The sequence below is a fragment of the Glandiceps talaboti genome, chromosome 14 (assembly GCF_964340395.1).
Source record: "Glandiceps talaboti chromosome 14, keGlaTala1.1, whole genome shotgun sequence".
NCBI classification, from domain to species: domain Eukaryota; kingdom Metazoa; phylum Hemichordata; class Enteropneusta; family Spengelidae; genus Glandiceps; species Glandiceps talaboti.
This window is the reverse complement of record NC_135562.1, coordinates 67,877-79,696: the sequence shown is the minus strand read 5'-3', so window position 1 is coordinate 79,696 and position 11,820 is coordinate 67,877. Positions and strand designations below refer to the sequence as shown.

The 11,820-nt window shown below is 35.8% G+C and overlaps 1 protein-coding gene across 6 annotated transcripts in view; it reads right to left on the bottom strand.

Annotated features, from left to right (window-relative positions):
• Nucleotides 1-3,408: 3,408 nt before the first annotated feature.
• Nucleotides 3,409-11,820, bottom strand: part of LOC144445985 (C2 domain-containing protein 5-like) — a 42,864-nt gene continuing 34,452 nt past the window's right edge. For 4 of the 6 annotated variants that reach the window (XM_078135643.1, XM_078135644.1, XM_078135648.1 and 1 more), the window contains 7 exons: nucleotides 11,417-11,506; nucleotides 10,565-10,631; nucleotides 8,962-9,048; nucleotides 7,784-7,824; nucleotides 6,701-6,829; nucleotides 5,107-5,253; nucleotides 3,409-4,049 (listed from right to left, as the gene is read on the bottom strand). In XM_078135643.1, the coding sequence (XP_077991769.1) occupies nucleotides 3,912-4,049; nucleotides 5,107-5,253; nucleotides 6,701-6,829; nucleotides 7,784-7,824; nucleotides 8,962-9,048; nucleotides 10,565-10,631; nucleotides 11,417-11,506 (699 nt within the window). In that variant the 3' untranslated portion in view covers nucleotides 3,409-3,911. The remainder of the gene's footprint in view (nucleotides 4,050-5,106; nucleotides 5,254-6,700; nucleotides 6,830-7,783; nucleotides 7,825-8,961; nucleotides 9,049-10,564; nucleotides 10,632-11,416; nucleotides 11,507-11,820) is intronic. The other 2 variants (XM_078135646.1, XM_078135645.1) reach the window with 2 other exon arrangements.

Here is an 11,820-nt window from a genome sequence, read left to right as displayed (position 1 = left end):
TATGGATTGTCTGCTATGTCCCATTAACACTGTATGGATTATCTGCTATGTCCCATTAACACTGTATGGATTATCTGCTATGTCCCATTAACACTGTATGGATTATCTGCTATGTCTCATTAACACTGTATGGATTATCTGCTATGTCTCATTAACACTGTATGGATTATCTGCTATGTCCCATTAACACTGTATGGATTGTCTGCTATGTCCCATTAACACTGTATGGATTATCTGCTATGTCCCATTAACACTGTTTGGATTATCTGCAATGTCTCATTAACACTGTATGGATTATCTGCTATGTCCCTTTAACACTATATGGATTATCTGCTATGTCCCATTAACACTGTATGGATTATCTGCTATGTCTCATTAACACTGTATGGATTATCTGCTATGTCCCATTAACATTGTATGGATTATCTGCTATGTCCCATTAACACTGTATGGATTGCCATGTCCCATTAACACTGTATGGATTATCTGCTATGTCTCATTAACACTGTATGGATTATCTGCTATGTCTCATTAACACTGTATGGATTGTCTGCTATGTCCCATTAACACTGTATGGATTGTCTTCTATGTCTCATTAACATTGTATGGATTATCTGCTATGTCTAATTAACACTGTATGGATTATCTGCTATGTCTCATTAACACTGTATGGATTATCTGCTATGTTTCATTAACACTGTATGGATTGTCTGCTATGTTTCATTAAATTTCTATGGATTATCTGCTAAAGCCCATTAACATTGTATAACAGCTATGGTGGAATAATACCCTGTAGCAACCCTTTTGTTCATATCGGACTAGCATTGCTCATATAGCTGGTACATGGCTGTGGGAAATACCTCTTTTACTGCTATGCTAACATATCTGGTACATGTACACGGCTGTGGGAAAAAGCTCTTGTACATGGATGTTGTGGAAACCTATGCTGCATTGCTATTTTTCACATCCATGTTACATTGGTGTTGGCATACCAGTTCCACATCTGTCAAATCTAGGTATGTTACACCAAGTGTGTTGGCCAGAACTGTTACAGGGATATTGTACACATAGCTGGTACAGTCCCCATGGCTCTACTGAGCTAGTACAGCTATGTGCACAACCCTGTCCTAGGTATGTGAATGTTACAGGGGTGTGCAAGGTTCCCTGTGTTGTTATGAACTGAACATTACAAAATTGGTAACCGAGAAAAAAATTGCATTGCTTCTGCATATGGAAAAAATAATTTGATGCAGGACTGACAACAGAAAAAAAATTGCTGTCACAGTGATGGGGAAAATTTTTTGTTGCCATACCTACATTTGTATCCCCCCCCCCCCCCCCCCGAAATCAAATGGTTCTCTCCCAACTATTTATCTGCACAGATGAATCGCCCATCATAAAATTCATAGGATGTTACCAAAACCTAATCAGTGCTTCCTTATCTCATAAGGAAGGTGTTTACCAAATTTTATTTGTTGATCAAGCCGTTTTAAAGAAATTGATGATATAGACGGACACACAACACCATTTCAAAACTTCCTGGGAAGTAAAAATGTAACTTGATTTTGCTTTTTTGTTTATAGTACATTATAATTGTGAAACTGTCAGCATGGAAATTAAGACAATAGCATTAAAATGAAAAGACAGTCACGTGACTTGAAAGTTAATCTGAAAAGGTGATATTTTGAGATCTGAAACGATTTTACACTAAACAGTTCATATAATATAAAATAGTGCCAATGTCATTGTAGCAACTGTAGTGTTTTTTTGTGTACATGTATGTTTATCTGGTTGCCTTTCCAGCTCTGTTGTTACCGTTACCATATATGCCATCATTTGGCTGTTGCTATGGACATGGTCTTGTTGCTAGGAATATTTGCATTCACCTTTTGTATGTTTATCCACTTGCCTAACCATCCCTGTTTTCTTTGCAATATATATACACCATCATTTGGCAGTTGCTATATTGGCATGGTCTTGTTGCTGCATACATTTTTTGAATGTTTATTATTAATTCCTGTATCTTTGCAATGGACACCACTATTTGGCTGTTGCTATGGGTGCAGTCTTGTTGCTAGGCATATTTGCATACTTTTTTAAAATTGTTATTCACTTGCCTATTGTACGTTCTTATCTTTACAATATCCTTCATTTGGCTTTTGCAATGGGGATGGTCTTATTGCTAGGCATATTTGAGTACATTTTTGGAATCTTTATTCACTTGCCTACCCATCCCAGTTATCTTTGTAATATACATTATCATTTCACTGTTGCTAAGTGTGTGATTATGGTTGTTAGGGTCAATTGTCTCAAAATGTTTTCCACAATAACTCCTGAATAACACCTCCAGAAACGTCCTCACTAAATTCCAGCCCAATTCATGTTGTTTTTGAGATGTTTCTGATCAAAATTGAAATTTAGCCTAATTTACACTTCATTGATGGGCTCATCATATCATGAATACACATTCATCTACACATCCTCATTAAATTAATCACCCCAATCTGCTCATTGTCAGTCACTAGTAGTTTTGGAATCAAAGATTTTCTATCAAAGACACATTTTTAGACCTAATTTGCATATCACTGTTTGGATCATGATGCCATGAACAATTCTTATTCTACACATCCCTAAGAATATCCAACCAAATTTCAGACAATTTGCCTAATAGTGTTTGAATTTAAGGGTTTTGGAAGTAATGTCTCTACCACCTACAAAAACAAACGATCTGCCAGTTTTTGAGTTTAAGCTGTACACACACACACACATCAAACCATTTCTTCTATATAACCTGTGAATATATATGACTTAACAAGATATTGCCTGCAAATAAATACTACAAATGCTCTGTGATAGGTCAAAAATTGCTTGATTTTCATAATTGACCCTGAAGAGCAACGTTAGGTCAATGGCAAATGTCTTTAAAGAAAGTGTACCTGAAAATATGGGGCCACCCACTTGACTGGAGTCTCTATATAGTGCAGTTTTTGTGTTGCGCTGTAAATATTATCTTTCAACTATAAATATGGCTGCCATTCAGTCAAACTTGCACATATCCCATATGACATGTCCACCTTTGGACCAAGTTTGATAGAAATTGGCTATTGCATGTCTGATAAATGACGTATGACAGACGCATGGACAGATGGAGTCATTGTAATGGTCTTCAGGGTACTGAAAACAATATCCAAGTTTCTGTACACATCAGAGTCCCCGTTCTCCCTCCAAGTGCACTGATCAATAACTCACTTTTGTCATTTGGCACAAAGACATGGGGTTTGAACATGTCATGTCATGTCAGGGGGTTAAAGTCATTTTCGTGAAGTTCATCAAGTCAACTGATGTCATTTTCAAGGAGAGCTTAGTAGTACATTTCACCAACAGACAGACAGACTTTCATGTGATATCAATATTTATTTTTCAACTATCAGAATTTACAATTCCAGTGTTTATCTCACTTCAACGAGTACCCCAGAAACAGGGTACATTTTTGAGAATGGTTTGGACTTTCTAGGACTGTCATAAACTGTTTGAACCCTGCAAATGAGACTTTCCAGAGACATTATATACATTTAATTCAAACAGAGAACTGAGCAACACAGTACCCTAAAAAGATATGATACAGTACTTGATATTGTACTTCCAGTGATGGAATTCTGTTAAAACTTCATGAATATAAAACAGCACTAAACGGATCTATTATTGCATGGAAAGTAGATTTCCATTAATTTTGGTCTACAGTATCATTGGAAACTGCTTGTATTTGCACTTATCATTTGATTATGTCCTTTGAAATTAATTGCAAAACATATGGAATATATAATATCCTCATAACTCTGAAATTTGTATACTGGGTGACATCTCTACAACTTGGAATTTGTAATATTGTATGTGTTTGGCAGACACATACTTTACTCCTTTTCTTGTGGACTTTCTGGGATTGTCTCTGGTTGGGTGGTTTCAGTAACATCTCTGTCTGTAAAACTTGGTAAATCAATGTCGTAGATTACACGTACTGCATCACCAGTAACATTGATTAAACACTGACACTGTAGGAAGAATATCATAACAAAATATGTGAATATTACTCTGCACACAGTCCAAGACTGTCTTATCACATGATGTAGCAAGAACATTGTAACAAAATATGTGAATATTACTCTGCACACAGTCTGAGACTGTCGTATCACATGATGTAGCAAGAACATTGTTACAGTAACAAAATATGTGAATATAACTCTGCACACAGTCTGAGACTGTCATATCACATGATGTAGCAAGAACATTGTAACAAAATATGTGAATATTACTCTGCACACAGTCCGAGACTGTCGTATCACATGATGTAGCAAGAACATTGTAACAAAATATGTGAATATTACTCTGCACACAGTCTGAGACTGTCGTATCACATGATGTAGCAAGAACATTGTAACAATATATGTGAATATTACTCTGCACACAGTCTGAGACTGTCATATCATATGATGTAGCAAGAACATTGTAACAAAATATGTGAATATTACTCTGCACACAGTCCGAGACTGTCATATCATATGATGTAGCAAGAACATTGTAACAATATATGTGAATATTACTCTGCACACAGTGTGAGACTGTCATATCACATGATGCAGCAAGAACATTGTAACAATATATGTGAATATTACTCTGCACACAGTCCAAGACTGTCATATCATATGCTACTAAAGTAGAACCAAATGTTATCATATATACACCTTTTCAATAGCAAATCGTCATGCAGGATGATCCTGTAGGATCACTTCTAAGAAAACAATTATGACCATCTTTTCAACAGCCAATCATACAGGACTACATTCTCTGCCTTTTTTTTTTGATAGATCATATTTTCAAGAATAATGCCACTATGTCAGTACCATCTGTAGTTATAAGATTTACACCTGTTCAATGACCAAACATATTGTAAGAAGACAACCCTGATTTCTATGTGATTGGATGGGTATCCATGGTGTACACCATGGTGTACAATACATAATGAATTATACTATAGGCTTATCCGGCAGTATCACCTTTTACAATAACATGTATACCTGTCCAGTCCTATCATTATGTATGAGTACATACCTGGTTTTTATGTGGGTTTTCACTGAGTACACACTCTATCATATCATATGCTACTATAGCATTGCCACCTAGTGCTAGTACATGAGATCTGACCATGGCCTGGACTTCAGACACAAAGCTATGTAGAAAACCACTCACTCCACCCGTCTAGAAGTAAAAGCAAAACATTAAAGTTAGCCATGATCTAGAATAGTAGGGACATGACTTTAGCCAGATTATCAAACGATAGACTAAGTATAAACCTCATGACACAGGAGTGTAAGTGTGAGGTACACTGTACTCTGGATATTTCTATATCTTGAGTGCTTGTAGTTTTCTCTGTGGTCATACTTCCATTAAGTGTAGAAAGTACAACATACACATACACTGACACTAATCACTGATACCATCTCTGACACTCATGCTTCATGTATTATTCCCACTCACCTCACTGACTGATGTACTTACTTAGTAAGTTATTATTGTACATTCCCACTCACCTCACTGACTGATGTACTTACTTAGTAAGTTATTGTTGTACATTCCCACTCACCTCACTGACTGATGTACTTACTTAGTAAGTTATTATTGTACATTCCCACTCACCTCACTGACTGATGTACTTACTTAGTAACAAAGATAAAAAAGATAAAGTAAACATTTGTATAGCGCCAAAATCCAAAAATAAAAATTGTTCAGAGGCGCTTCACAAAATATAATTTAAAAAAAAGAAACTTTCCATAAAATACACAAAGTCTAAATAATGCAATGGAAAAGAAAATGTTCCACAAATGTTCCTTATGTCTAAAAATATCAAAAATAAGTTTAAGTTCAGATAATACGCTTAGAAATACGCTTCTCTAAAAAGGTAAGTCTTGATACTCCCTTTAAAAGATGACACTGTTTGACATTGTTTGATTTCCTGTGGTAATTTATTCCATAGTTCTGGTGCAGCAGTAACAAACGCACGTTTTCCATAAGTATGTTGAGCTGGGTTAATTGTGAGTAGAAATTTGTCCTTTGACCGAAGTTCGCGTACAGGCTCATACCGATTGAGTAGATTTGATAGATATGGCGGTGCTAAGCCATGCAGTGCCTTGTTGTACATTCCCACTCACCTCACTGACTGATGTACTTACTTAGTAAGTTATTATTGTACATTCCCACTCACCTCACTGACTGATGTACTTACTTAGTAAGTTATTATTGTACATTCCCACTCACCTCACTGACTGATGTACTTACTTAGTAACAGTTATTATTGTACATTCCCACTCACCTCACTGACTGATGTACTTACTTAGTAAGTTATTATTGTACCTTCCCACTCACCTCACTGACTGATGTACTTACTTAGTAAGTTATTGTTGTACAACTGTACATTCCCACTCACCTCACTGACTGATGTACTTACTTAGTAAGTTATTATTGTACATTCCCACTCACCTCACTGACTGATGTACTTACTTAGTAAGTTATTATTAATTGTACATTCCCACTCACCTCACTGACTGATGTACTTACTTAGTAACAGTTATTATTGTACATTCCCACTCACCTCACTGACTGATGTACTAATACTTAGTAGCAATAATTATTGTACATTCCCACTCACCTCTCTGACTGATGTACTCTCTCTGATAAAGTAAAGATTAATATTGCCTAGATATCTATCGACACTGGCACCAGGAACATAACATAGTGGTGTGATTTCTACTGCTGGACGATACACACTACAGTCTTTCTGTAAGTTGACAGTAAAAAATTTGAAATAAACAACTGGAAGGCCAAAGTACCTGTAACTTTACTGTCAAAAATGATGGAATCAGGTGTTAAAGTAATGAGATGTAGTTATCAGGATTTATAATATTGGTCTGCACAGTACTTTCGGTGTATATATATATTCACAACCCTCAAGTCCTTCATTGTTACTTTATCTAATCACCTTTTGTCGTGAAAACCATGCTATTACACAATTAACCTAGTCCATTTGTAGTGAAAACCATGCTATTACACAATTAACCTAGTCCATTTGTAGTGAAAACCATGCTATTACACAATTAACCTAGTCCATTTGTAGTGAAAACCATGCTATTAATTACACAATTAACCTAGTCCATTTGTAGTGAAAACCATGCTATTACACAATTAACCTAGTCCATTTGTAGTGAAAACCATGCTATTACACAATTAACCTAGTCCATTTGTAGTTGAAAACCATGCTATTACACAATTAACCTAGTCCATTTGTAGTGAAAACCATGCTATTACACAATTAACCTAGTGCATTTGTAGTGAAAACCATGCTATTAATTACACAATTAACCTAGTCCATTTGTAGTGAAAACCATGCTATTACACAATTAACCTAGTGCATTTGTAGTGAAAACCATGCTATTACACAATTAACCTAGTCCATTTGTAGTGAAAACCATGCTATTAATTACACAATTAACCTAGTCCATTTGTAGTGAAAACCATGCTATTACACAATTGACCTAGTGCATTTGTAGTGAAAACCATGCTATTAATTACACAATTAACCTAGTCCATTTGTAGTGAAAACCATGCTATTACACAATTAACCTAGTCCATTTGTAGTGAAAACCATGCTATTACACAATTAACCTAGTCCATTTGTAGTGAAAACCATGCTATTACACAATTGACCTAGTCTTTAATTGTATAATACACTTACAATAAATTGCATCCTCTTCTCTAGCCTTGGCAGTTTGTGAACTGAAATATGATAATTATAGTAATAATTAATAAATTGAAGATGTTCATCAAAATTATGATTACTATCAAGACTTTTAAGTTTAAATTATCTTAAATTTAAATACAACATCTTTTCTAACAATACCATGACTCCATCACAGCATAGTAAGTTAATAGAAGACATGTACTTCACCATCTCAACAAAAAATACATTGTATACAAGCATCATCAAACACTGGTAAAATACACTTCACAAACATAATACTTCAGACTTGGAATGGTAAAATATACATATGGGTGACCCTAGTCTATCAGCTAGCCCTCGGATGTTCTTCTGATAAAATACGACACACAGCCGAACAACGCTATCGAGGATGGAACATCCGAGGTCTAGCGAATGTCATCAGGATATAAATAACTGTCAATCAGAGAACCGTATTAGCGACAAGCACAAACAGAGGACAATAGCTAAATTTTCATGCATATTCATCTTAAGGAGGGGCTTGTATAAATAACCACCAATGCGTTAACTGAAATGTGTGAATGACAACGTCTGCACACTCATCAAACTCACAATTACCATAAACCAATACGCCATAGTAATGACATAAATGTGTTTGTCAACACTTGCATGCAGAGATTCCCCAAGGTCATAGGTTATTGAATATATTAAAGTATATATATGCATAGATGGCCCAACCCACTGCTCAATGTAATCTCAATGGAATGTCCGGTCTGAAAATGACATTCGCTAGACTGTTCGGGCAGGCCCTCACATGCGAACTTGGTTCGCTTATAGTTATAGCATCGAAAGAAAGCCTGAACGTCTAGCAGCAAGACTAGGGTGACCCTTCCTTCTGTAATAACCTACAAATAATACAATATCATTCGGTTGTTGCATGCCAGAGATATGAGCAGGAATGCATGGACAGATGGATGGATGAAACTCAATCTAATAGCCCCTTCCAGGCAGTGCCTGTTGGGGGCTAAAATGTACAAATGTATTGCAAAATACACACATTTATGATACTGTAGTAACATTGATTACACAATTAAGCCTAAGAGATTAGTAAAAACAATAATGAAAACCAGGGTCATTGTTATTTTGGGGAAATACAACAAAATAAAATGATAATTGTTAGTAACAACTATACAGACCTTTAGATTTACCTGTCATGGGTAACTGACTACATTGTTGTTCAGACAATTCTTCCATTGTGAATTGTAAATCAGAGTCACTAGTGCCTACAGAGAAAACAGGTGAAAACATTCAATTATTAACTTAAACAAGTCTTCTATGTGAAGACACAGTTCCCATCCACCCACCCCAACACAATGTGATGTGTGAAATATGGCTATTCAATTCATTGGCAAGTTCAAAACATGTGGATGTACCGGGTAGAAACTTGAATGGTGTCTTTGTGCATTCGACTTCTCAAGTTGTGGTAGAAAGAGAAATTTTGGGCATTTGACCTTGGAAATGTTGATTGAGGTCAAAGTTCAATGTCTTATTAGAAAGCTTACTATTGATAATATGGGGTATACATTGAGCGTTGTGTATTTTTAGGACAAATATGGCTGTCATTTAGTCACGATAAAGGTTAAGGTCACAAAATCGAATGACACACACATGTACACTATAGTCAATGTCTCGTTAGAAAGCTCATAGATAAAATGGGTATTGACACTCAATGAGGCCCTTAGCTTTTAAAATTTGTGGGCAAAATGTGAATTTTTACAACAAATATGGTTACCATTCTATCATTGCCGTAAATGATCTGAAACAAAGTAATGTCCATATGTGGCTTACTGTATCTGACACATTTGTGCCAGGTTTGCTTGAAATTGACCTTTGCATGTGAGATGTGTACATATGCCATGATCGCAAAGGTCATGAAACAAAGTAATGTGTGTATGCCTAATACAGCATCTGACATTTGTGCCAGGTTTGGTTGAAATTGACTCATAAATTTCAGAGATACAGGTAGGCACAGACACACAGATGCACAGATGGAGGGATGGACAGACATACACCAATGCAGTAGTCCCCCTTGAGCTTCACCTACTGGGGACTAATAATAATATGTTTATTGTGTTCCTAGGCCATATACAAAAGTTTACAAATTGCGAAAAGTACATTTCTTTCATACAGAGAGAAAAATACATTACATGTACATTGTATTTACATTGGAAGTTCTGAGTTCCATAGCTTTATATACATATTTACACAAATTAAGCAAGACATCCGTGTTAGTAGTACTCATTAACATTTTAAACTTATTGTAATTGGTGGTTGGTTCTCTATAATGTATAAGTTTCTAAGTTGATCATATACTGGACAGATTAAAAGAAGTGGAGGTATTCATTTTCCATGTCCCCTAAGTTGAGTATACTTAAGCAATAAACCACCCCTGGGAATGGTATACCACTCGGTTTTGACCAGTGAATGAAATAGGGAGTTCACTGGTCAAAACCGAGTGGTATACCATTCCCAGGGGTAGTTTATCACTATTATAGTATACCAGTATATTGAAAATATGCAAACTGTGCATTATCGCTCATTTTAGATTCGCTAGTTCGATGTCCAGACCAATCTGATCTCTCGATTTGCGCCATCAATATAGTGGTATAATATAATACACAATACGTTTCTATGCAGGTATCATATATTAAAGCTCACTCTGTGTCAAACCAGAGATAATGGTTGACTTTGTGATCCTAGTATGGAAATCTATGCAAACCAAATAAGCACAAGTTTTACCTTTACCAATGGATGGCTGTCCATAACCTCTTTCCTCCACTAATGCAGCTGCAGCAGTTAACCAAACCTACAAAAACAAATGCATACTGACTAGTTATTACATATATTTTATAAAATATACTTGTGCCTATCTAACATTCAGTATACATTTAAATTGATCTCTTTATGTCTATTTAACTGTCACTGTATGCAGTTACTGTCACTATATATTGCTATCCTAATGTCCACTAGTCTTGCTGCTAGACGTTCTGGCTTTCTTTCGATACTATAAGCGAACGAAGTTCGCAGTGAGGGCTCGCCCGAACAGTCTAGCAAATGTCATTTTCAGACCGGACATTCCATTGAGATTAGTGGGTTGGGCCATGTATACATATATATACTTGCATGCAGGTGTTGACAAACACATTTACATCATTACTATGTCTTATCAGTTTATGGTAATTGTGTTTGATGAGTGTGTAGACGTTGTCATTCACACATTTAGTTAACGCATTTGTGGTTATTTTTACAAGCCCCTCCTTAAGATGAATATGCATGAAAAATGAGCTATTGTCCTCTGTTTGTGCTTGTCGCTAATACAGTTCTCTGATTGGCAGTTATTTATATCCTGATGACATTTGCTAGACCTTGGATGTTCCATCCTCGATAGCGATGCTCGGTCGTGTGTCGTATTCTATCGGAAGAACATCCAAGGTCTAGCAGATAGACTAAATGTCCACATACTTATCACTATAATAAGTGGCTATCTTTAATGTCTACCTCATTGTCACTAAATGTGCTATTTATCATTCTAATTGTCACTGTATATGATAATACTTATTTCTATTCTATTGTCACTAAGAGGTAACATACTTGTAACTGGTCATCTTCTGGGATCCTGACATCAAAATGGAGATCACAGACACAACATGGAACCATTGTACGTAGTTTAAAACAAGCCATCTATGCAATCAAAAAAAAATCGTGAAAACCTATGATTTGTAGAATAGATAATTTTAAGAAGAGTCAGTGACTGTATCTAGGAAATTTTCTTCATCTACAATAATATAAAATAATCAGGAAAAAGTCCAACCAGCATTGAACACCATGCTAAGTTTAACATATTACAGATACTCCACACAGCACGACAACCTTTGACAAAGGTTTACTTGCATAGTACAATTATTTACTTAAGGTCTACTTGCATAGTGCAATCATTTACAAAGGTTTACTTACGTGGTACAATTATTTACAAAGGTCTACTTGCATAGTGCAAT